Below are 25,388 nucleotides of genomic sequence, written 5' to 3' on the forward strand. Positions count from 1 at the left end.
TTTATAATTTTGGACTGTCGAATAAGGATTGAGCAGTATTTTTAAAATCTTATATTCGGAACGCAGGTGCGCATGTTTTTATCTGATTTATACAAGACCCAGTGCAGTTGGGAAGCTTTGACAATGACGGCAGAGCTATTTTGCCCAAGTTGATATGTTACTGATATTTTTGCTCCACAATCTCAGGTACCTCTTACTTTAGGAGTGGTTTAATATGTGCGTTTTATGTAGAACATGTTAAGAAGAGTATTGCAAAGTACATGAATTTCTACAATGTTAAAAAAATAGGTCATTTATGGCACCTGTGGAACGAGTGACATAGATAGGGAAGAAATAAGCTGTTTTACTCTACGGAAAGTTATGACGCACGATGGAAGTTTAAACAGCTGTGTGGTGTGCCAAAACATGTTCCTCCGTCGTGTGATGGAATGGTCGGAATCGTTGTAACATAACATGATCAACGTATATAAAAGCTGTGGCTACCCGAGATGCAATCAGTTTCTTGTCTTCTCCTGCTTAGCAGAGAACGTCCACGAAATGAATCGACTACTGCTAGCGTTCGGGCTCGTCTGCTTACTGCAGGTAAGTACTGGTTGTCACTGTAAACGGGATCAACTCAATGGCACCTCAACACCTATACCATGATCCGATTGTTACACACCTTCCCACACACAGGGACTCTCTGCTGAGCCGAGACCAGAGTTTGCGTTGACCGGCACCGTTCCAGCAAGCAACCGCATTACGGCGGTGAAAACCGAAGCTAATGTCACCGCAACAGCCATCAAGGCGCTCAACGTGACCACAGTAAACTCCGCATATCCAGGGCTGATCGGCACAAAGACTCAGATTGAAAAAGTCATCACCGAGTTCGATACAAAGGCGCAGGCCATCCTTGCCGCCTACGATACGCTGCTGGCTGCTAACGATGGCAACGTCTCTGGACAGTTCGACGCCTTCGTCATCACCATCAATGCAACGATAACTTATATCGCGACCGACGCCAGCAACGTTACGGCCGAGCTGGGCGTGTTCAACTACACTGGCATCTCGGATGAGCTGACGGACGCGTTCGAGCGCATCCTTACCGGTTTGATCGATCTGAGAGCGAAGACCGTCACTGTGCAGACGGGTATCCAGGCCGCAGTTAACAGTGCAGGATCGGCGACAGTCAGTGCGGACATTCTGCGCCAGTTCGTGCCACTGCGCACCATGTACGATCTGCTGCGCGCGGCCAGCAACCTGCGTTCCTATCTGCCGCTAGTGCAGTACATTCTGACCACCACGATCGAGAACATCGCAGAGGCGGATAATTTATTGTTGGATCTGGATTCCCTTCTGTCGGCGGGTGTTTCGCTAGAATCTGCTTATTACGCATACGATATCCAAACAATTGCGAACGAAACTGTTAAACGAGTGAAAGCCAATTTTGCCGATAAGAACATCGATGCTGTTAGTGATAGCATTGGGATTACAACTGCCTATTTTTTTTTGGATGCCCCAAGATATGAAGATCTTACTAAAGCAGCGCATTACTTGCGTGCATTATACACCAATGCCTCGCTGTTTCAACGAACAAACGCAATGGATCGCGCATTTGCCAAGATTAGCACATCGATGACCTCGCGCATTGCTACACTGCAAGCTGGTTTCAATGTGCTTGACTTTCCACTCTTCAAGCAGCTAGTGGACACGCTGATGGGTAATGACGAGTACGGTCGCTACTGCTATCAGAAATACAAGGAGCTAGGTAAGGGCATTTTCGGCCAGGCTTTCGATTCGGCCTGGCAGTGTGTGGACAACGAGTATGCGCGTCTCGAATACTTGAAGATCACCCTCGAGCTTATGCTCAACCTGTTGACACTCGATAATGAAAATGTGTCAGAACACGTATACTATTGTAATAAACTTGAAAGTGGGGATAATCTGAACAACTGCGTGGCAGCGGTAAGTACTAGGAGCATGGCATACACAGGTTAACTGCTTTCATATTGTCGTTATTTCTCTCCTCTAGTTCGCCAACTTTTATACGAATCTGTTTCCCCAAACTGCCAATAAGATTTCCGCTATCTATGAACTCGCCACAAATGAGGCCGAAGCCAGCGAGAACCGTATCCTTATATGTATCGAGCTGGTTTACATACAAGGCACTGTCATTGAGCCGCAGAAGATCTCGGACAATCTAGCAATCTGTAGCCGAGACGGCCCTAAGGGTTTGGATTGAGTAAAACGTGGAAATAACAAATAACAAGTTTTAATAAACACAACGACGCTAGCTGAGCACGGCTTTATCGCAGCTAGGAAAAAATGTAATCCTCAACGTGTGATAGTAGTTTTTTTTTGTCTATAGTACAGCCTAACTTGCTTCGAGGTTGTTTAGTATCAATATCAAACGAATATAAAATAGCATACAATGTTGCTTTACGTGAAGATTTTCAGCCGCTTTTGATACGTGACCAGGCCCTGTTGAAGGCAGAACGACAAATTTCTGTAAATGCAAGCTCAGCGCAAAGCCCTTGCATTAGCCCTGCATTAGAAGGGATACAGCTGCCCACCATCCCAAACTAGCTGTTGGTAAAACTAAGGTAAACAGAGCCGACTAATGTAAACAGAGCACGATATTTTGCGGAAAAGAAAAGAGTTACTTACGTAAACCCGACCGTTACACGCTCACTTACACACTGCACTCCATCAGCACATTTGCGGTGCAAGTTCCACTGGGACCAGGCCAAGGAAATGCTCGCATGATACAAACTTTCACACAACACGCACACAAATAAGTGGCGATGTAGCACTGAGTCAAGCTTCCGAGCAACACTAGCGATGTACAAGCGATCGTGCATCCAATACGCTCACTCTTGAATGGCGTATCCTAGCCTGATCTGATGAGCAAACGATCTTCTCTTAGGTTGAGCATCATACAGCGATTGTGGAGGCAGGTATCCTGCGCGTAAGTAGATCTGGTTTATCGCGGTATGTTAGCAGTCAACCCAGCCCGTAAAGTCTTTTTAGGCCGTTCACAAGGACAGCCCGCCATTAAGGCCGGGATAACGGACTGGCAGACGAAGGCCCGAGACCGTGAGCGGTTTCGGACACTCCTGTAGCAGGCCAAGACTGCAAAGCGTTTGTAGCGCCGGATAAGTAAGTAAGTAAGTTAGATAGCAGTTGAGTATCGAAACCTGCAGAGCTTCGGTCTGGGTTAGTTTTCTCTACCCACTTCACATGTAACACTAAGGAAGGTTCACGCATTTAGCGGACAGCAGCACACCACCCCACACCTAGTAGTCATCGCTACCGAGGGCATGAAAACTGCAAAATCGTACACCACAGCTGGATACATTTTCAACAGGCCTCAACTCGTGCAGCTCGAAAAAAGCAACGCGGTGACGTAAAGAACCAGCCTGGCGAACACTAAATCCATTCCTAAGCCGAGAAGGAATCGCACTATGCATTAAGCAACAATGCTGAAAACAGCCAAAGCTATCGTAGCTCATCCCCATATTTTGAATTTAGTATAACACCGGCAGCAACAGGGCGAACCCGTGGTACAGCCGGCAACTCGAACGACTCAATACCAAGTCCGTCATGGGTTAAAGTCCCGAATGAATCGTCGCCCCGTAGCAAGGATTGACTATCCGGCTGCATGGTACTAAACTAGTTACGAAAACCTGTATAGGCCGGCATGTACGCGTAGGATATTACGCCACATAGAATACGAAGAATCTGCAGCAACAACACGAAAGGCACATACACTTAACTTAACTTCCGTTTGTCGTATTTTGATATAGATTGTTGACTTGCGTCAAGAGGTGCAGGGGGAAATGGGATCATAATCAGGCACAGGCACGGAAGCCCTGACATTTGACCGCATTTCACGAAACTCGATGGTTGTTGTTTCGTTGAGTTTTGAGCTTTCGGCTCGGGCAAATAATTTATACCGATAAATTAACTCTCTCCTAATTTTTTCGCTCAACATAACAAGCCACAACGGACAGTAATTATAAAGCGTTAGAAAAAGAGGTACTGTTGGATTGAAAAGAAGCTATTAAACTTACGACGTTTCCGTGTATAATTCCTCAGTGCGTTCTAAACTTCAATAGCGATCGTCACCGTACATCCAAAGTGTGAGTTGTGAACATATACTCTCAATGCTCCAACGGAAGAAACCTATCACGAAACATTGGATCACCTTCGTGCACGTGGCACATTCGCACTCATTAAACGGACGCCGTTGCGCCGAGATTTGGCGCGTCTACACTGCTCTGGTAGATCGTGCATAGGATGTCATTTACTATTCTGGCTTTGGTAGGAGGACACCATTTGTTTGACGAACGTTTGAAGTGGAAACGCCCGGCGTACTGTGCAAATGCGCCATAGGTTGCCATTGGAACAGCAGCTAAATCACTTGATTCAACAAAATGCCACCGCTATACTCTGCTAGTTGGTGTCTGGAAGGATGGACCATTCTTTTCACGGCTATCAAAAACATTAGTTCGTTAGGACGCCTTGCATCGTACGGAGAGAAATCGCTGGTTGGATATTGCAAACATTCTGCCTGTATGGAAGTTTGCTTCGTGAGGGAAGGAAGATAGCACGGTTCATTGCAGCACTGGTGCTGTAGGATCTTGGCGGGGCGTGTTTTGGCTAGTGAACTAAAATTAAGTCGATTTTATAGGGCTACTTAACCTTTGTTTGTCGTATGTTTAGATTTAAGTATCTACAACGTTGTGCATAAATAAAAAGTAATTCAATAATAAATAAACAACCAGGAAAGAACGATAGTTATGGTACGATTTTACACACTTCTCAAAATATGATAATTTATTCGAGATGAAATGCATGGTCGTCTTTAGTAACTTAGTAGACACTCCAACTGTTTCGACCGTTTTGGGCTGCTGCAGAACTATACTAGACTGTTTGCGTTTGTTTCAACAAATGATTTTGTTATCTAAATGCATGCCTGAAATGGCCTAGCGGACGGCACTAAAGCCTTATCAGTCGTCCGGTAACATAACCTTGATGTCTGAAACATCCTTATCTTTTAACCGGACGAAGAGTTGAGAAAATCTTTATTAAATCTTCCGTTTCAACGCAACCACGATGGTTCTGTCAGATTTAAGGAAGATTCGGAAAGGATCTCATGGTAGAAAGTGATGATAGCAGGTTTTTTTAAATATAAATGCAATAGAATGACAAAATGTTCTTATACTGATACTTTTGCCTCCGAGTCGGAGTAAAGAAGTACTGTAAGACTGGATACCTTTAGTGGACAAAGAAGTACTGCAGGACAGTAGTCTCCAGCCTGTGTTCCGTGGCGTTAATAGACGTGGTCCGCGAATGATTTTATGTTTGAAAAAAAGAAATGCTTATTACTGTACATATTGTGGAATTTTTACCCCACAATCAAGATTAAATTTTCAACAGGCATATTGAAAATAAGATTAAAGCATATGCTTGATCAAAAACTATGAACTAAGTTTAAAAATGTATGCCCTATATGGATGTAGGCCACAGCAAACGTATTTTCAAAGCCAAGTGATTCGCGATCCTAAAAAGATTAGAGAGCACTGCTATAGGAGAATGTAAGCAAGGACAGCCATAGAAACCTGTCCCGAAATACATATATTCGTGAATGCTCGTAAGATGGGCAATTTCTTGCGAGAGCTAGTAGCGAAGAAATTGGCTGATAAAAGAGATTTGCTCCATCGAAAATGATGGCGCTCAAAATTTTAAGCGTTCTAAGCCGAGACTGGTACAATTTGAACAGCTGCTTACCGCGCCAAAGCACGTCTAGCCATCTTTTCCTGGAAGGGCCAGTGACGATGGTACATAACACAATCAACGTATATAAAAGCGGCGGCTACTGAAGGCGCTATTAGTTGCTTGTCTTCTCCTGGTTAGCGGAGGACGTCTACGAAATGAATCGACTACTGCTAACGTTTGGGCTCGTCTGCTTACTGCAGGTAAGTACTGGTTGTCACTGTAAATGGGATCAACTCAATGGCACCTCAACACCTATACCATGATCCGATTGTTACACACCTTCCCACACACAGGGACTCTCTGCTGAGCCGAGACCAGAGTTTGCGTTGACCGGCACCGTTCCAGCAAGCGTCCGCATTACGGCGGTGAAAACCGAAGCGAATGTCACTGCGACTGCCATCAAGGCGCTTAACGTGGCCACAGTAAACTCCGCATATCCAGGGCTGATCGGCACAAAGACTCAGATTGAAAAAGTCATCACCGAGTTCGATACAAAGGCTCAGTCCATCCTTGCCGCCTACGATACGCTGCTGGCTGCTAACGATGGCAACGTCTCTGGACAGTTCGACGCCTTCGTCATCACCATCAATGCAACGATAACTTATATCGCGACCGACGCCAGCAACGTTACGGCCGAGCTGGGCGTGTTCAACTACACTGGCATCTCGGATGAGCTGACGGACGCGTTCGAGCGCATCCTTACCGGTTTGATCGATCTGAGAGCGAAGACCGCCACCGTCCAGACGGGTATTCAGGCCGCAGTTAACAGTGCAGGATCGGCGACAGTCAGTGCGGACATTCTTCGCCAGTTCGTGCCACTGCGCACCATGTACGATCTGCTGCGCGCGGCCAGCAACCTGCGTTCCTATCTGCCGCTGGTGCAGTACATTCTGACCACCACGATCGAGAACATCGCGGAAGCGGACAAGTACTTGATGGAACTGGAGACCCTTCTGTCGACGGGTGTGTCGACGGAATCTGGCAAGTACGCAGACGATATTCAAAGGATTGCGAACGAAACTATTACCCAACTGGTAGGCGATTTTGCCGAGGAGAACATGAGTGCTCAAGCAGCTTACAATGAGATTCCATCGTTGACGAATATTGGGACTGCCCCATCGTTCTCCAGGCTGAACTCGGCAGCCAACAGGCTGAGAGCATTGCTCATCCCCATGGTATTGAGTCCACGAACGAGCGGGACGGAGTTAATATTTGCCAGGATTAGCAGATTATTGACCTCGCGTATTGCTACACTGCAAGCTGGTTTTAGAGTGCTTGACTTTCCACTCTTCAAGCAGCTAGTGGACACGCTGATGGGCAATGACGAGTACGGTCGCTACTGTTTCCAGAAGTACAAGGAGCTGGGTAAGGGAATTTTCGGACAGTCTTTCGATACGGCTTGGCAGTGTGTGGACAACGAGTACGAGCGTCTCGAATACTTGAAGACCACTCTCGGGTTAATGGTCGACCTGCTGGCTTTTGATTACGAGGATGTGATAGATCAAGTAAAAGTATGTAACACACTCACCAATGGGGATCTGAACAATTGTGTCTCAGCGGTAAGTACTAGGAGCATGGCGTGCACAGGTTAGCTGCTTTCATATCGTCTTTTTTACTCTCTTTTAGCTCGCCAACTTCTATACGAATCTGTTTCCCCAAACTGCCAATAAGATTTCCGCCATCTATGAACTCGCCGCAGTTGAGGCCCAAGCTAGCGAGAACCGTATCCTTATATGTATCGAGCTAGTTTACATACAAGGCACTGTCATTGAGCCGCAGAAGATCTCCGACAATCTGGCAATCTGTAGCCGAGACGGCCCTAAGGGTTTGGATTAAGTGAAGCCCAGAGAAAGAAAAAAAAAACTTTAAATGATGCCAGAGAAATAGTTTCAATAAACGTAAATTGAGTAGGCTTGATTAGAAAACTCAACAAAAAAAAATCACACATTTTGGTGACGTGATAGTACAGCACGATCTTCATTCATTCGTCATTGGCATTCTGAAATTGGAGCAACTGCTCAATCAATTAAATCAACAACATCCTCCCGTGTGAGGAGCCAAGTAGTGTGGGCTGATACCACATAAGTACGAATAAACCACTTTTTTAATAAACCACCAAGACGATGAGCAACGAGGTAGAGGATAGCGCTTATGCGTACTAGAAATAGGTTCAGTTTGGTAACCGTATGCATACATTATCTCGAATTGTGTTTTATATCCAACCTGAGTCTACGTCATACCCCGTCATCACAGATTAAAATCAGATACATCGAACTCATCGAACTGCATTAAATTTTTGACAGTAACTCAATTCCCTCGGTTCTGCAGTTTGAATACCATAGACAGAAGCTTTGAACTGTAGATACTAGACATTATCAATTGCGGTGTAATATGCCACAGGATCTCTTTGATATTTCTTATAGAAAAGCAAGATCTGTAGATGAGTATTGAGGCGTTTTTTATCTGCAGTAGATCTAAGCAACAGTCTTTCGTCCACAGGGGTGGTACAGTTGTCAACTCGCACGATAAAATGACATGCTTCGCTATATGGGTTCAAGCCCCGTTTGGACTGAGTGTGCTTCCTCCTAGATCTTTTGACTATCCCAAACAAGGAAATCAATCAAGTTACTTGATAGCCAGCCAAGCTCATATACACCTTGATCTCAACATTAGCATTAGTATGGCATAGAAGAAACAGAAGAAAACGTTTGAGCTCTCTTCTTCCTATTTCCGGTGCTTTAATATTAATAATTTATTCGCATCGGTGCGCCTTTTGTCACCTACAATTTCCTCCCGAACATGTAGACACCATTGGCAATCTCTGCACTCATCACACACAACACAATCGTGTGCCGCCGCAGCTCGGAAAACAATCAAATGTTGCAAACTCTCTCTCTCTCTATCACCACCTTCCCCAACACGCCTTCGAAACAGCTCCAACAACAACCTGACTGCTGAAGCATAAATCGTGCCGAAAGTTTTGCAGCCACCTTCCTAATCACGCCTTTCTACGGTCTTTTCCGGTGGCGTTAGAAAGACAAATGATGAACCATCGCGATATGGCGAGTGGTGCGAGAGGAGAGCGCACGGATGGGCGCTTCAATCCGCTCCCCATATCCGATTGTCTTGCAAGACGGAAAGACAAATATCACAAACACACACCGGCCCATCAAGATCGGGTCACGGTTTTTCGCAGTGGCGCGCGAGCGCGCAAGGGCTTGGTTGTTGTGTTGGTTTCCACGCCACGATCGAGACTTTTCCGGAGGTGAACGAAAGCAAGAGGTTCAGAGAACGGAGGGAACGTCGAATTGGCGCATATTTCGGGCAGTTGGCACCCGATTGCTCTCTCTCTCTCTCTCTCTCTCTCTCTCTCTCTCTCTCTCTTTCTCTCACACCAGTCACTGCACGATGCAAGGTTTTGTGTCGCTTAAGGTCAAACGAAGCGAGAGCGTACGGCCGCCGTCCGCCGCGTCCTGTTTTCCCTCCAATCCAAGGGGGCTGGCGAAATGATAAATGGCCGGTGAAAGATCGCGGCGTAGCGCAATAAATTTATTCGATTTCTTGCACCGTTGCCGATGAGAGGTAGCTGTGAGGCGAAGAAGAGGAGACTGCTGTGTGACGAAAGGGGTTTTTTACGAGATCGATGGGACGGTGCATCGTATGTGAGTGCAACTACTGTGCAGGATAAAGTGTTTTTTTCTTTTGAAATTAGAACTAACTTCTTTCAGTAGTTTGCTGACCAGTTTGTTCACCTCAGCCCAGCCGTCATCATTGCAATCAATCGACCTGAAACGTAGCCAAACGTGTTCGCTCTGACTAAACAGATCTGGCCCGGCTGATAGCGGCCGGCACAGTTAATATGCTGGCAGAACAATAATAACCGCCAGTAAGAGAAAACGTTCCTCGCCTGCACCCCGGTGCCGGTGGGAATCATAATTTGAATTTATATACTTTTAATATATTCTTACCGGTTTGTTTGTCTGCTTGCACAGTTTAGGCTGTGTGTAAACCCTCCCCGTATTCCACCCAGTATCTGGTTTGGGCCGGCAAACTGCTCTCCCCTTGAGCGCTGCCCCAGCCGATCAGCCAGTTCACCTGCCTAAAGGGTTCTCTCCCTGCCCGCTGGACGGCAGGTTTCTAAGCGAACTTCTAAAGCTCTTTCTCATTTTCCGTTCTGGTGCTGTTCGCGATCGCATCCGTCTCGGATCCCTTCTCCTTCCTCGATTCGTTCGTACTGAAGGGAAAGCCAAACCAAGCGGCAGATGCCAACCATGCCGAACCATGTGAACCTACCCGCGTGTGGCTTCCGAGGGCTTCCCGAGTAAAATGTGAAGCATAAAATATGTATCCCATGTGCAGCGCGCGGCACTGAGCGAATAAAACAAAAGCACACACACACACACACATGGACGAACAGTTGAAGAAAACCGCGTACGAGTGGAACATAAAACAACAGTCAAATAGTGAAAAGGAACAACAACAAAAAAACCATCCGCCGTACGCAGAATGTAGAAGCGGTCAGTCGAAGCGGCCCCCGAACCGAAAAGTAAACGAATCAAAATGGTCCGCTTGATGAGTTGATGAGGAGGCAACAAAAACAAGAGAGAAAATGAAAAAAAAGCACACACTCACACACACGCCGAGCCAAAGCAAAACAAGTGGAACGAAACAGAAAACCAAGCGACGAAATGGAAATGGAAAGATACAGAAACAGGCGAGTAACAAACGGAAAAGACAAAACCCCAGGCAGCAGGCGATTGCAAGTGACAGCGGGGAAGCGGAGCAGCGGGCGGGGATGAGTTTGGGATGCGTTAAAAATAAGAAAGTACGAAACGGCACCGCTCAACCCTGCACAACGACGACGACGACCGAAAAGCCATCATATCGCTACCGCCACGGTTACGGCCCCCACCGGCGGACTCCAGCAGCTCCAAGGGGGCTCATCTTTAGCATACGCGCGCGCGCTTTTACGCCCATGCGTCCCCCGCCCCCCGACCCGCTTGCAGACATTGCGTCGTTGGGGGCGAGATGGGGCTGGGGCGAAATTTTGCAAAACAGGGCGACGGTGGAACGGCGGAAAATGGGCACTGAAAAACGCATCACGGTCATGTACGGCCGTTTGCTGCTGGGGATGGGGACGGGGAACTCCGAAGACGAGCCTCATCATTGAGGTCCCCGGTGGTGTCTGAGCTCTTTTCCCTTTTCGCCCCCACCCCTCTCTTTGTTTAGTGGGCCTCAATCAGTCGAGCGAATACGAAAGAGTAGCAGTAAAGTTTGAGCATATTCGGAGTGGATAAAAACATCTTTCCCGGGATTTGCTTGGCACGGTGGTGCACGGGGTAAGATTAACATGCTTTACTTGTTTTGTTTAATCGGTATGTGTGTGTTTGTGTGTTTAGTTTTGCTATGCAAAGGAGTTTATATAGTTTCAACCGGAATTTGATTGGATTGTTTTTGGAGGATTTATGTAATCAGATTAATTTAAGTGGATTAGTGTAAGTAATTACGGTTGACACTAGATCTAGACTCTTTTTCTTTAGAGGTAGGAACTAAGGACGTGTTAGAGCTAAAACAGCTACCATTAAATCACTTATTAATGCAAATACAGAACAACACATTTGTTTACTCAATGTCTGTTAAAATTCACCTTGCAACTATCAAACAAACATTAACAATCATTGTTTTCTTGCTGTACACAATCAAATGGATGTTCTTTACCGATAAATGTCAACTTTCCTTTCGTTCCTTTTTGTTCTCCCTTTATTTGTTCTCTGTTCTTCTTGAATTTGCTATTCATTCGTTTTTCTTTCTTATAATCAACTTTTTTGTTATCAATATTGTATAAACACTATAGTTGACACACATTTTTTGTGGTTTTTATTATGCTTTTACCTTTCCATGTGATGTTGTTGTGTACTTTTCTTTTGTTTTAATCAATATCAATTGTTATTGATTTTATGCATGCACAAGTGTTTTGAGTACATTTATTATCCTCTTTTTTTACAATTTCGTTTACTTTTCTTCAATTTTATGACATTGATTGTTATGTATTGAATCATATTTTTAAATTATCTTCATTTTCATTTTAATAATCATCAGAATAATGTTTTGACTTTTTGATTCTCACGATACAAATTAAACCTGCCACTCATAGCATCGATGCATCTCGCATCGCTCCTGCGGAATTGTATTTTGACTGATAAATCCACACACACACACACACACGCGCGTACAAATCGCCAACATCGCCCGTGTTTGCAAATCACGCTCGGAGAAATATTTCTCAGCCCTTCCTTTTGTTCACAATATTTATCCAATTGGCGTTTTGTCGTAGTTTCGGTGGTTTCGGGGTACGTGGAAGGTCGGCTTTGGAATGGGGGAACCGATTGCCCCGGCAATAAAAATCCGTTCGCATCTTCATCTTCGCCCAACACCAACCTGTTGCATCGAGCGAGCATTCTTTGCTCGTCTGCGTGTGTGTACACGCACAACGGCCTGACAGGATGGTGCAGGATGTCGGTTTACGTGGGCTCGATCCAGGGACCATCAGCGGGTCGATCGGGCCGCAAAAAAGGGCTCTTTTAGCTGTGGGTTTTGCGCCTGCATCTTCCGCCCCGGACGTCGCCGTCTGCGCACTGCAGCCCGTTGACCATTTCTCAGAAGGGCGGGCAGACGAAACATACCCCACGGTCGGTACGAGAGACATGGAAGCGCACACATCCCGCTGCACGGGAAGAGTGCATTTTTCGACCGAGAACACGCAAGCCGCGAAGGAAGCCGACAGGAAAGAACGAGAACGAAGCAAATGGCACGATACATAAGCCTCGGCGCAAACGCATCTTCGCAACTTCATAAATACGTGTGCCTTCGGCTTCTTCAGCGGGTCGTCTTGCATGGTCGTGATCGGTGTGCCGAACGGATGAGGGGCAGCCCCGGCGGAGGGAGGGCGTCGATGCTAAGAGGCGAATAAATTGGTATAATAAGACTGATGCGCTCCGGAAAAGGTAGCACTCGCGGAGAAGGAAACGCTTTTCGGCGCAATAAATAAGTTGCTCACACGCGCACAGCCGTGTCTGGTGCCGAGCATGGTTCCGAGCCCAAGCGCCATGTGCAGGCGCAGCGGTGTCCAGGTGTGCGGAGGTATTCGGTATCACTTCTTACTGCGTCTCGGTGAAACGTTTTCTTTGCTTGCCTTCGCTCTTTTGGTTGCGTTTCAATTTAGAGAGATGCGATCGTTTGTTCTTTCAAAGCGTCGAGCGACGCATGGAATTAGGACTGGCGGCATTCGCCCATTCCACTGATAAGCACCCACACTCACACCCACACGTCACCCTTAATAAAAAAGGGGTTTCCAGCTGAGGCTGGCTTCATTTTATGAGGCACTTTGAACCGATCCGAACCAGCTACTCCACAAGCGAACGAAGATCGATGATCCTGGCTTACATTAATCCCTCGGAGTGAGTAAGCGCCAGAGCGACCCCATGTACAAAAAAAAAAAACACACACACACACACTTATAGACTACTCATCACGGGAAGGGAAAGTCTGGAGAAGAGTGAAAGTGTAGAAGACACACCGACACTGCCACATGTTAACAAGTTATTTACGAGACCTCGGATGACAACCAAGTCGACCGAGCGACCGATATGAATTAAAGGGAACCGGAGGGCGAAGGCGTCAAGCCGGGGGGCCCGGTAAATGGATGCGTTTTCCCTTCAGGCGTGTCATCGGCCTCGGGTGAGCAGAGTTTTCGGGTGTCTGGGATGAGCATAATTGGATGTCATTTTCCTCACAAGAGTTGCGCTACCTCCGTGTGTGTGTGTTGTAAAAATGTAATTCGAAGAACGGTCGATCTTAAATTTCTTCCATTCTAAACTCTCTCCTTCTTTCTACTTCGTTCTCTTTCTTGTTGGATCTCTACAATCATTCTTACATTCTCGGTCTCTCTCTCTCTCTTTCTCTCACTGCAAGACGGGTGTTTATTTCCGGTACGCTGGTTTTCCGGTGTTTAGGCTGCCTGCAACGGGAAGGTAATATGGTCGCATGGCAGATGCCTCACTTACACCCTGGAATTAATTTCAATTGCAGCCATTTACTTCGCGGGTTGAGAAGGGCGCGCTGTGCCGGGGTGTATGATATGCTTTTGTTATGCTTTTATTGAGAGTGGAGTGAGCAAGATGCTCGAATGAAGCGATTGTAAGGTGTTTAATCGTTTCTTGATGTCACTGCCAGATAATGAATAATTGAGATTTGATGAAATTGGAAGCTATGCACTAGTTAAACAGTTCGCACAGTGATTCGTCCTAAGCGTTTATTACTGTTGGTTATAAAACATATATTGAAATTACTTGTGAGTTTCAATGATCAGATTTTACTTATTTTACCTAAACTTACTGATCTATGCGACGAAGACGAAGTACCTGCTTGCCGGTGAGTCATACCATCTAGGAAGCATTTCCTTACTAGCTGACGGCGACAATCTCGAGGTAGTAAAGGAGTTTGGCTATCTCGGGACGGTCGTTACTTCGGACAACGACTTTAGCAATCGTGCGTGCAATGGGATTCACCCGACTGCTGAGATCCAGAAGGCTTCAAGCCCACATGAGAAGTGAGATATATCGCACATTGATTCGCCCGTTGGACGAGTCTTGAACCATCCGAGCGGAGGATGCAAACGCTCTGGGCGTGTTCGAGCATGGAGTGTGGAGGAGAAGGATGAACCACGAGATTGCTGAGCTGTACGACGAATCGAGCATCCTGACGGTGGCGAAGGCAGGCAGGATACGATGACTGAGGCATGTGTCATGAGGATGCCGGACTCATGCTCCACCAAGAAGGTGTTCGACAGCGAGCCCCAGTTCGGCATAAGGCGCAGGAGAGCACAGCGAACTCGATGGCGGGACCAGGTGAAGCGGAACCTGTCGGAGATCGGGTGTCTGCTTGGATGGTAGGCTGTAGCCAGGGACCGAGCAACCTGGTGAACGATTGTTGACCGGGTCATTTCACAGCAACATGCTGTATAGTACGCAGGCCAAAGAGAGAGAGAGAGAGAGAGAGAGAGAGAGAGAGAGAGAGAGAGAGAGAGAGAGAGAGAGAGAGAGTGAGAAAGACCTATATCCTTACCAACATATTCACCTCCCTTCTAGCATTGCTGAACGTCTGTAAGTTCTTATTACGACTATAAATTGTGTCTTGGTTTTAGTAGAATGATTATTCAATTTTCATATGTTCATGTCTTCAACTTCTTCATCTTATCTTCTATTTGGCGTAACGTCCTAGTCCTACGCAGACATGCCGGCGGCCTATACAGGCTTTCGAAACTTACTCCATTACCACACCGTAGCCGGATTAGTCAAATCCTTGCTACGGGGTGACGGTCCATTCTAGGATTGAACCCATGACGGGCATATTATTGAATCGTTCGAGTTGACGACTGTACGATTGGACCACACCATGTTCTCTTCTTACCGGTGGCATTTTACGCTTAACATTTAATCTCGTTTACGCTATCACCTCCACTAAGATCTCATACAAGATGACAGATTTCAAATATTTTCCTCAAAAAACTCATTTCGTAAGCGACCGTTTTGTTTAAAACATATTTAAATTACGCCGCTCGTTGCCGTAATTATCAATATCAGATTTCGAATAAAAACGTTCTGAGCACTGTATCGCCTCGATACGGTTGCTGCCGCACTCCAAGTGAAGTATCGGCTCCATTATCGGTTCCGATTGGTAATTTTAAAAATAGTTCCCACCCAACAATGGGTCATGATGGTGGTGGGTGCCCACCCCCCCTGACTTTGTAAATGAATCACTCCATCACTTTCTCTTTCGGTTGCGTTATTTTTCTCCCGCAACGTTGCATCCTTTCCCCCATTCGGCCACCCCGGTTTTCCACCCATCAGTCAGGGTCCATGGCAATCGCCTGCGCTCCGTCGCAGAAACAGAGCAGCACAGTGATCGCAGGGTGAGAACCCCTTCCCTTCCGGTGGGTGGATTCCGTTTTAAAAAAAAAATTCGGTACACACACGCTGCCCATACCCGCTGCTAGCGATCTTCGTTTAATTTAGTACGGTCGAGCACGGTCGGGAATGTGACCGCAGCTGGAAAAATCGTGGCAGCACTAAGTGTTGGCATTATAATTTCCTTCCCGCCGGTACAGTCCAGACGGTAGGGAAAGGGAGAAGAAAGATACAGTGTGTGTGTGTGTTTTTCCCCCTGCTTCCCACAATGTGGTGGAGAGATATTTTAAGAATCGATTCGATTGGAACCTCGGGCTCAGCGTGTAGTGGGTGATGCAAATCTGTGGATCATATCCAGTGAAGTGTAGTTACTTTAGGAAATTTTTCCTTATTTCGCTTTCAAGCTGTGTCGATGTGTCTGTTTTGCACGTTGGAAATGTGTTTCAATCGTGTTGCTTACTCTCTTGCATGGATTGGAGTGATTCCTTCTCAATTATAGGACGGGTTTATTGACATTTAATCGCTTTCAATACTTTTACGCTCTAAGCATTGGTTTCAATTTTTATGATACATTTATTGGCTTTAACATATCGTAAAGAGTCTGTTGTATAAACACAAGTAAACCAACGCAGTCACTGCAAAAACAGGGCTTCCACCTTGTAAAACTCAAGCCATAAACCATAGAATTAAGTCATTACAAAAGCCACGAATACTCCCCATTTGTTCCTAATGTTTCCTCACTGCGCCGTAAAACGATTACGCTTTGGGGTACATTTACCGCCAGAACATTCGTTCTTCATTGCAAAACCGCATTCTAAAGCACCAAATGCTCGCGAGTGAAACAAATTCTAAATATACGATTGTTTATTTGCTGGGAAATAATTTGTGCCCATCGCGGTGTCTGGAAAACGGGCTAGAAAATGAGGGGTGGAAAGGGAGCGCAAACAGGGACGCTCACCACACGCACGTGTGCGCGAAGATCAAGTGAGCTCGAAATCGTTTGCTCACTGAGGAAAATTCACAAGTGAGCATCCTCTCAGTTTTATTTCCAGCGCACCTCCCATTCCCCCCTGCACCACCGTGGTCGTTTGCGTGTGCGTCGTTGGACACCAACCTCGGCGGCAGACAAACCGCCATGGAAGAAGCGCTATATTTATAGGAGAAAATGGAGAAAACGGCTGAAAATGGAAACGTGGGCAGGAGGTGGAGGAGAAGGAGGGAGTAGAAGGTGTGGTAGGGCGCGCAAAGATCGATGTCTATTTTTGGTCACCCATTTTTCGATACAACACTGTGGCGTTTCGGGGCGTGCCGGTTTGCGGTTGGTGGCTGCTTGTTTGCTGCTTCCCGCTTTCTAGTCGCTTTTCTCCCCACACGACAGCGCAGGGGGATTAGTGTGGCGTCTTGCCGCACTCCCAGCATCCCCGGGGTCGGCTGGTTCTTTGTTTTCCGTACGATGTAACAAACGCACCGCAACAGCGGAAACGAACGAAGAAAGCCCCGTTTTGTGGATCGACCACAGCGGCGCGATCAGAACGCGCGAGAAACCGGAGATGTCGCTTTTCCCCGCACTGTTCCACCCTTCCTGGAGTGGCATGGCTCACTTCGGACTGCGCTTCCCCCCTCCCTCCGTTCTATCGGAATGCGTGAACGTGGTAGAAAAACACACCGATTGACAAATGGGGGTCAGCCATTTGTTCGGTCGGATGGGGTGCTGGAACAAAAAACAAAAAAGAGCCGTGCAAAGAAGTGCCGCGATGGAAATCTTTTTCCCCTTTTTCATCCCCCCCCCACTCCCTCCAACAACATTCCACCCATCGGGGTAATGATTGGCTAAGGCCGCCCGGAACTAGCGGACTCGCTAGCAACAAAAACAACAACACCAGCAATAAATGAAACTCGCGCCAATGGGTTTTTCATACCAGGGAGAGATTTGCTCCAACAATCTCGGTGCCGAACGCGAGCGGCGCGACCGGGAGCGCCGAAACCGGCAAGAAAAATGGTTAACTTGAAGGGGGGCGAGGAGGGCCAAGCAGCCACTTGCTAGCCACAACCAAAAATACGCCAAAAAAAGCGAACTGACCCCGACGCCGTCCCTTTGCGTCGAGATGGAACGTTCAGGTTGGCGTTCAAATCGGAATCAGTAGATGAAACGTTACCCGGGATGCGTGTGTAGAGCGTAGCAGGGATGGTGGTTTTTTGGTGCGCTCGAGTTTATCGCTCGCGATGGGGGAAGAATGGAAATAACTTCCGACAGGCGGGATCATCTTCTACGGAGTGCAATTTGTCAGTGTACCGAAGTAGACGGCGTTTGGAACGGAACATTAGTAAGGGGACGTTGGGAATGGGAAATGTAAAAAAATGGATGAAAATAAATGGCTATTGTTGAAGTGTTAGTTTGTTTTTTTTTTTCACTGTTATTTGGTCTTCCTTCCAACCACCATTGGAAATTATATGCATGAAATCTTCAACTTTTCATGAGATTTAGTAGAAATAAGGTTTTTTCTTGATTTAGTGCATCCCAACCCAAGGTCAGAACGAGAATCCATCACAGACCTTCTATATACCAGCCTGCGCACTTACCATACGCTCTATGAAGACACTACGCAGTAGATCGGCTTATGGTCGGTTTTGTGTTTAGATCGCTATCAACTGATCTGGCACAGTGCTGTGGAAAGATGAAGATCAGAGATCAAACCAGATTAAACAAAGGTAAGTTTCGGAGTAGTAAAAATTCGAAACTTTTCGTTCACATAGCTTCGTGCGGGGAGTGCCAAATGTAAATTGAATCACCAAATACGAGGTCGCTGACCCCGGTTGGTCGTTTTTCGGTCGGCGCTTTGCAGCAAGCAGAAATCAAATTTTGAGCAACCCAAAACATCCCCTCATCCTCCCCATCATCCCTCATCGCCCCTGCTGCTTCGGTTGCGGTAGGTGTTGGAAAGCTAGAAACGTGAGGCAAATACGAGTAGCGCGTTTGTTTTGTGCGCTGTGCTCTCGAGGCGTGCGAACGTGCGCGAGCCCCGCACCGCGGCTCCATTCGCCACCGTTAGTTGCAGATTAGACCTAAACCACGTAACGCGCTCGTTCCGCGAAGCGTCGTTAGAGAAGAGCACAACACTGGCGAAGAAGAACGATATAGAGTCAAAACTAAACCATGCGCACGATCGGAAGCGTTCGGTTGGTGTGGAACGGAGCCGGCGGTGGTCGGCTTTCCATCCGCAGCTTCCGTACGGTGGATGGTGGCTTAAGCGGCGAACCCTTTCACGGCTTTCCGTACCTTCGGCGGGCAAGGTGCGTACTCAATTTAACCGATCTTCTCGTATTACATGCCCGAGACCATCCCTCCGCAATGATGTGATGTGTGTTTGGGCCGGCCTGAACTCATTCTGCCTTTCCCTTTGGTGCCTTTCGGTGTCTCAAAGCCCCCGGTGCCTTGTCTAAACTCTTTCTAACCACTGATCAAAACTCACATACGTGTGTACGTTTCTTGATTTTTGTGTGTGGTGTGGTTTTTTTGTTTGGAAGTGCCTTCTCGTCCACGAAAAACCCTCCTTTGCGCGACCACCACCAAACAGCCATGAAGGTCGCTGGGGTGTTTCCGAGACAGTTTCCGCTGGGGTTGAACGGTGGCGATGGTGCCTCGTCTCGTACCAGCGGCACCCTTTGTCTGGTGAAGAATGAGCAGTTGTTTGGGAAAGAATAAGAGAACGGCAGGCAGAACGGCAAGTACACTCGCGGCCCTAACCAAAAACCACATCCGCAGCGCGTTTGCGGGTTTTATAATTTAAATTAATTTACAGTTCCTTCAACCTTTTGCCTAAGCAAAGCTAGCAACGCTGGTTGCGGTGATGGGGATGGGTGCGGGAGGGGGTTAGAAAAATTACTTCGAACACTTGCCCCAAACGTGAAGCTAACCGATCGGACGACGGCGTGTGTGAGCGTGTATCGTTCTGTGTCTCGTCTAATCGACTTAGGAATCTAGCGTTCACGATGAAAATTTGTTTCGAGTTATGTTTTAAGCTCAATATTCCTTATTATCTTTTCTAAGACCTGGTTAGATTATCTTTTTTGGTTCTTCTATCTTGTGCGTAAAAGATCTGTTTGAATTTTGATATTGCATACTTTAAGGCGTATTTTTGTATTAATACTCTACAAAATGATATAATTAAATAAAATGCATAATATAAAGTGATATTTTAGTAATTTTATCATTTTAATTAACATCTTGTAGTGCCAATCGTAGACTGAATCACGTGCTGATTCGCATTAGCTACCTGAAAATGCAGTAAAATCTCTTTCACGATTTCCACACGCGATCGTATTTTGACACATTACACTCATGAGTGCGATCTTGTTTTCGTACTTTGCTGTGGTCGTTATGCCGGCTTCGCCACCGATCGTTTGCGGTGGCTGTTGTGCATGCAATCAAACGGGCATCACCATCACCTCCTCCTCATCCCCGGGGTTGCCTGTACAGGTGGCTGGGCTAAGATTTGAAAGACAAACTTCGGCACTTTGCCCCCGTTTTCCCTCAGCGTCTGTTATTTTGCTTGCTATTTCCCTTACAGCCCGCAGTCCATTTTGTACGCGCCGCTACCAGCATTGCGCATCGGGCGCAGAGAAAGAGCGCATATTATTTAGCGCATTTGACTCACGTTTTTAACGTCCCTCCCTTCCGTTGTTGCGTATTTGCCCGCCGCGACGCCGGACTCCTCTAAAACGGGTGATCTGGAATTCCGAACCGTGGCATCTCGCCATCGCGAGCTTCCGCGAGCGAATGGGAAAATTGGTGTGTTTGTACGCGCGCGCGCCTATGTCGTTGCGGTTCACACTTTGTTTTGCGTAGAAAATAGCAGCTCCCGGTCATGGGAACGGGCGGGGAGTGTAAGTGTGTGTTTTGTGTGTGTGTTCCCTTTTCCTTCTTCTCTCGGTTGGTGGAAAGGTAAAATTAGGAGCTGTTGTTGTTGCTGCTGCCGCTGCTGCTGCTTAGGGGAGGAAAACTAACTGACCGATTGTTGCGCAAAGGAAAGAAGCATAAATCCACACCGAATGGTACGCAACCCAACAAGGGGTGTGCGTCTTTTATCTTCACTTACCGAAAGCCCCAAAAAGTACACCCAAAAGCATTGTGATCGCGGGCACGCTGTTTCTCTTTCCTTTTTGGTTCGTTTCGGTGTTCCACCTTCCAGCCGAAATGAACCGAGCGGATCAAAAAGCAGCAATAAAGCAACCGAAAGTATGCACGAAACCAAAACGGTTGGCGAGACGGCGACCCATGTCCCACCTGGAATTCAGAACCAGCCACCACCAGGAGCAACAAGGGAGAAGATGACGGTAAGTGATCGCGCGACTCATCTTTCGCGCGATCCGAACAATGCCCCCATGGGAATGGTTCCACGCTGGTAGGGCTGGGCGCAGGGTAGAAGATCACACGTGATGGAGCCATTTCTCTTACTTTTTTCTCTCTGGTGTGTGTGTTTGAGCGTCTTTTGGGGGGTACAATTTGAATGTGTGTTGACTTTGTCGGACTGGTCACACTCGTGTTCGCTTCCACCCCCTCCCCCCATACGTGACGGAGGTGTCATTCGGGGGGTTTTATTCTTGCACGCACTGATGCTGCCCGCACACATTCGTCTTACTGTTGGGGAGGAACCGTGTGTGAGTGTTTTACCTTTTTCTCTCTTCTCTTTATCCACAACATGCTTCCTTAGTTTCTCCATGTTTTTTTTTTGTCATGCAGTGCAAGTCTGGGTTTCAACGGCAGACGGACCAACAACCAAAAAAATGGACCCAAAACGGACAAAGAGACGAGCGCGAGGGTTGACAGTTTTATGAAATGGTGTATGATCGAAGGTCCAATAAGGCGAGTGAAGAGGCAGGTATGTACAACAAAACTTGCCTTTTTTGTGGGTAAAATCCAAGATTCAAACTTTTTAAACGGTTTTACGTGTCAATTTGAATATAAAAAGGTTCAAATTTTGTAAATAGATATTTCAACATTAATTGACATTGTTTATTGGTTCATTTATCTTAATTTCTCCTAAAATATATCATAAAACTGTAAGTATTTATTATTAATTCTACTATCAAATACACTATTACTCACAATGTTCTTAATAGCATGACGCCATCGAATCAAAGACGTTCACACACCTACGCCAGATGAGGTAGCCAACCAAACGAAATATGAAGAAAACATCTCGAAAACAATTTTAAACCAGGATAAGCATCTCGCTAGGGACAACCTTCTTGATTTCAAGCAAAAAAAAAAAAAACTCCACATGAAGCTCCACAACTTCACGGGGAGACATCTAACGCAGTTTTTCGTTTTATTTATTTTTTGCAACAATACTCACACGATCATGCCACCCCCGTGTCTTTTTCCCAAGCTGCACACTGCCCCTCTCCACCCCATCAAACCGGATATCATCCCGCTTCGGGTTTTGAATGTGTATGTATCGCTTCCACCCTTTGTGGAATGATTACTTGCGTCTTGGCCGTTTCTGAGCTAGCGAGGTTCGTCGTCTACCTTCCACCGTCCTCCTGGCCGTTTGAAAGTTATCCAAAAAACTACATACTCTCACACACTGGTATCTTCTTCTTTGGCGCTGATAAAGAGAGAGGAGAGATAGGGAACGTCTACCCTTTTGTCCCACACCGGGCCCTCTCACACAAGGGTGATCGCAACCGGAGCGAAGGTGAAGTCAGAATAATTTGTTTATTTGTTTATTTGCTCGCCCAACGCGCCCCGAATTCTGCTACGTTGCCCGTTAGGTTTTCGAAGATTCTTACCCTGTCCTCCCTGGTACCTGGTGTGTGTGTGCGTGCCCGTGAATGTGCGCTGGAGGATGCTGCACCGTGTGCTGGGAAGCCGTAGTTAAGGTATCTCCAGGAGATGGTGTGGTTTTTGTCTGTCCGTTTCCCCTTTTTCGTTTCGTTCGTTCGTTCGTTTGTGGCGGCGTTTCTGTCGGTGTTGCGGAGATTAGCGCATTTTGCTTCTTGTGTGCCATGATTTATCACCTGTGGACATTCTCCAGTGAAATTGTGAGTGTGTGTGTGTGAGAGAGAGAGACAGCGAGGAAGGGGATGATCGTTTTAGATAGTGTATTTTTCTGGTTATTAGTCGCATTCTTGCCTTTGGTTGAATTTATCACGATGAAGAAGAGAAAAAAAAACGGCCACAGTTCGGCAAAACTTTGAATTCATATCGCTTATTGGTTTTGCATTCTGATTGGATTGTTGATATTGGGTGATATTTCCCATCTTTCAAGCTGTTATTACTATTTGTCTCGCCGGGATTGGTTGATTTAGTTGTTCTAAGGATGATTTTAGTTTTATCTTTATGTTATCAACGTTTTCTTTAATTTATCAGTTTTTTCCTTTTTGGGTTTTGTTCATTCTTGAGTTTTTATTTGTTGTTTTTTCCTTTCTTGTTGAGCTAGACGAATATATTGTTTTGAGATGGTTTTTAGATTTGTTTTACATTTTATCTACTTCTTTTACACTTTATTTTTCATTTGTTTCAAGTGTTGTAAGCTGTTTCAGGATGTTTTTCTCAGTTTGTATGTTTTTTTTAATTTATTTTTCTTTATATTTTCATTTGAGTTCGTTACTTTCAAATATTTCATCGCGGTGTGCAAGATTTGCTTACCGTACGGTTATTTAATTATTTACTCTTTTTGATCTTTAATTTTCTCTTGTCTATCTCATGGTTAAACCATGTTTGTATTTGTTACATTTTCTTAATTAATATTGTTTCTTTCTTATGTCTTGCCATGGTCTTCCTACACTCCATTTGTCAATAAACTGTTTCGCTATTTCAACAATTTTGCTTACTTTTTTCTATCCACACACACACCTTCTTCTCGAATCATTCGATCGATATACCGTACGCATAATAGCAGGGTTTTTGTGCATGAAAAAAAAACAACAACCAAACGCGCGGCATCAAACGGCACCTGGGAGGTGAGGCTTTGGACGGACCACGACACAACAGAGCGTTCGCGAGAGATACCGTTGAAACAATTTCCCCGATCTCGAGCCTAATCCGTCCCTATCCCTACCATCCGTCTCCTCCTCTTCGGGGAGGAGCCCTTACTGCTGCCTTTTTTTTGCAACCAACCACTGGCTGGCACACACTGGCTGGGCAAAAAAAAAATGCAAAAGAAAAAAAAACGGGACGATGCCATCGTTGGTGGCTCATCCATTTCCCATTTCCCTTCGCTCGGACCTGCCATCATTCGGATCATCATCAACCGGAGTCGAATGGGTGAATCTGTGTTTTATTCCTCTCTCTCTCTCTCTCTCTCTCTCTCTCTCTCTCTCTCTCTCTCTCTCTCTCTCTCTTTCGCTTCGCAAGCCTTCGCTTGCCAATGCTTTGCCGGCAATGCGCAGCCGGAACGATACATACGACGGCCGGGGCAGCGTTTTGGTACCGTTTGTCGAAGATGGTCGTGCCCGGGCCCACCGCCTTTCCCTGGTTGCCGTTTTGACTCTTGCGTATCATTTGTGTATGTGTGTATGTGTGTATGTGTGTGCATGTGAGGCAGAGAACATCGCACCCAAGTACCGGTGTGACTCGTCGTTCTTCCGTTGGCTGAGCCGCGGGAAAGAACCGAGAGCCCAGAACGTCTTTCCACATTCGAACGGTCCGCCACCGCCGCCGCCTCCGTTTGTTCGCTGCTGCCAACGGTACCTTCTTCGCTCTGTGGAGAGGAAACCGACATCGACCGGGGTGGGGAGAGTCATCATCGAATAAATACCTGTTAAATCCAAATGTGCTCCACTCGCAGGCACCGTGGTTCCGTAGGCGAGGCGCATCTTGATACCGCGTGTGTGAGTGTGTCTTGCAGTGCGCGTCCAAGCCGCCCCGACCATTCGCGGCCAGCGATGCAAAGGGCTCGGGGTGGAGTTCAGTTCACCCAGCGCAGTGCCTCCGGTGCGGGATTTCCGATAATCGCTTCGATGGTCTAAGCATCGTCTACCTTTTTCTATTCCCTGCCCGCCAGTGCGAAGCAAACAGATCGCGATCACGATCTACTCTTTGATCTGGTCATTCATCATTTTTCCCTTCGCTTCGCGCGGCACCGAGCCAGGCAGGCAAAAGCCCTCATCAGCCTCGTACGGCTCTCGTCGATCGGGAGTTACCCCTGCAAATGAGGTCCAATTTACTGTGCCGTGGTTCTCAGCCGCCTGCAGCTCTCTAGCTCACGGTCCCGGTGAGCCCTTGTGGCGATGGGTCTATCGGCTACTGCGCGAGCAATGCACTGGGCACTGTTCTATGCTCTGTGGTGTATGATCTTCCCCTCGGTCGTGGTACGATCGCGTTCAAGGAATTTAAGGATCATTACCGGAATCCGGCCCCGGAATGATGGACAGTGGAACGGAATGCGCCACCGTAAGGTTTGTGGCTCGATGAGGGGGGAAAGGTTTAACCGATTGCACGAATGCAACTATATTGCAGAGGCTATGTTCGAAGGGGGTGAGGTGATGATGGGTGGAAAATTATGGCCTTTACACACCTTCAACTATGCGATCGATGTAAGGCACGATCGTGGTGTGCTTTCTTTGTTTTTATGCTACGGCCAGCGATGCTAGGTAAAGTGAGCTAAACCGATCACGTTTGTTGTTTGTGGTTTAAGGTTTCTTTGTTGACAACATTTC

At 46.7% G+C, this 25,388-nt stretch overlaps 2 protein-coding genes across 2 annotated transcripts; both read left to right on the forward strand.

Moving 5' to 3' along the window:
* The first annotated feature begins 476 nt into the window (after window positions 1-476).
* LOC121592780 lies at window positions 477-2,294 on the forward strand. Its single transcript, XM_041914567.1, has 3 exons — window positions 477-582; window positions 676-1,944; window positions 2,012-2,294. The coding sequence occupies exons 1-3, from the start codon at window positions 538-540 to the stop codon at window positions 2,219-2,221; spliced, it is 1,524 nt and encodes a 507-aa protein (XP_041770501.1). The 5' UTR covers window positions 477-537; the 3' UTR covers window positions 2,222-2,294.
* A 3,575-nt stretch (window positions 2,295-5,869) lies between these two features.
* Window positions 5,870-7,621, forward strand: LOC121592657. Its single transcript, XM_041914298.1, has 3 exons — window positions 5,870-5,960; window positions 6,054-7,319; window positions 7,387-7,621. Exons 1-3 carry the CDS (start codon window positions 5,916-5,918, stop codon window positions 7,594-7,596), a joined length of 1,521 nt encoding a protein of 506 aa, XP_041770232.1. The 5' UTR covers window positions 5,870-5,915; the 3' UTR covers window positions 7,597-7,621.
* Window positions 7,622-25,388: the final 17,767 nt, after the last annotated feature.

Source organism: Anopheles merus, chromosome 2L (assembly GCF_017562075.2).
Source record: "Anopheles merus strain MAF chromosome 2L, AmerM5.1, whole genome shotgun sequence".
NCBI lineage: Eukaryota > Metazoa > Arthropoda > Insecta > Diptera > Culicidae > Anopheles > Anopheles merus.

Excerpts from the sequence above, each read along its gene's own strand:
- LOC121592780 (XM_041914567.1), top strand. The coding sequence starts at position 538 with ATGAATCGACTACTGCTAGCGTTCGGGCTCGTCTGCTTACTGCAG. Across the intron at positions 583-675 it reads GGCTCGTCTGCTTACTGCAG|GGACTCTCTGCTGAGCCGAG; the intron begins GTAAGTACTGGT and ends TCCCACACACAG. Across the intron at positions 1,945-2,011 it reads TGAACAACTGCGTGGCAGCG|TTCGCCAACTTTTATACGAA; the intron begins GTAAGTACTAGG and ends TCTCTCCTCTAG.
- LOC121592657 (XM_041914298.1), top strand. The coding sequence starts at position 5,916 with ATGAATCGACTACTGCTAACGTTTGGGCTCGTCTGCTTACTGCAG. Across the intron at positions 5,961-6,053 it reads GGCTCGTCTGCTTACTGCAG|GGACTCTCTGCTGAGCCGAG; the intron begins GTAAGTACTGGT and ends TCCCACACACAG. Across the intron at positions 7,320-7,386 it reads TGAACAATTGTGTCTCAGCG|CTCGCCAACTTCTATACGAA; the intron begins GTAAGTACTAGG and ends ACTCTCTTTTAG.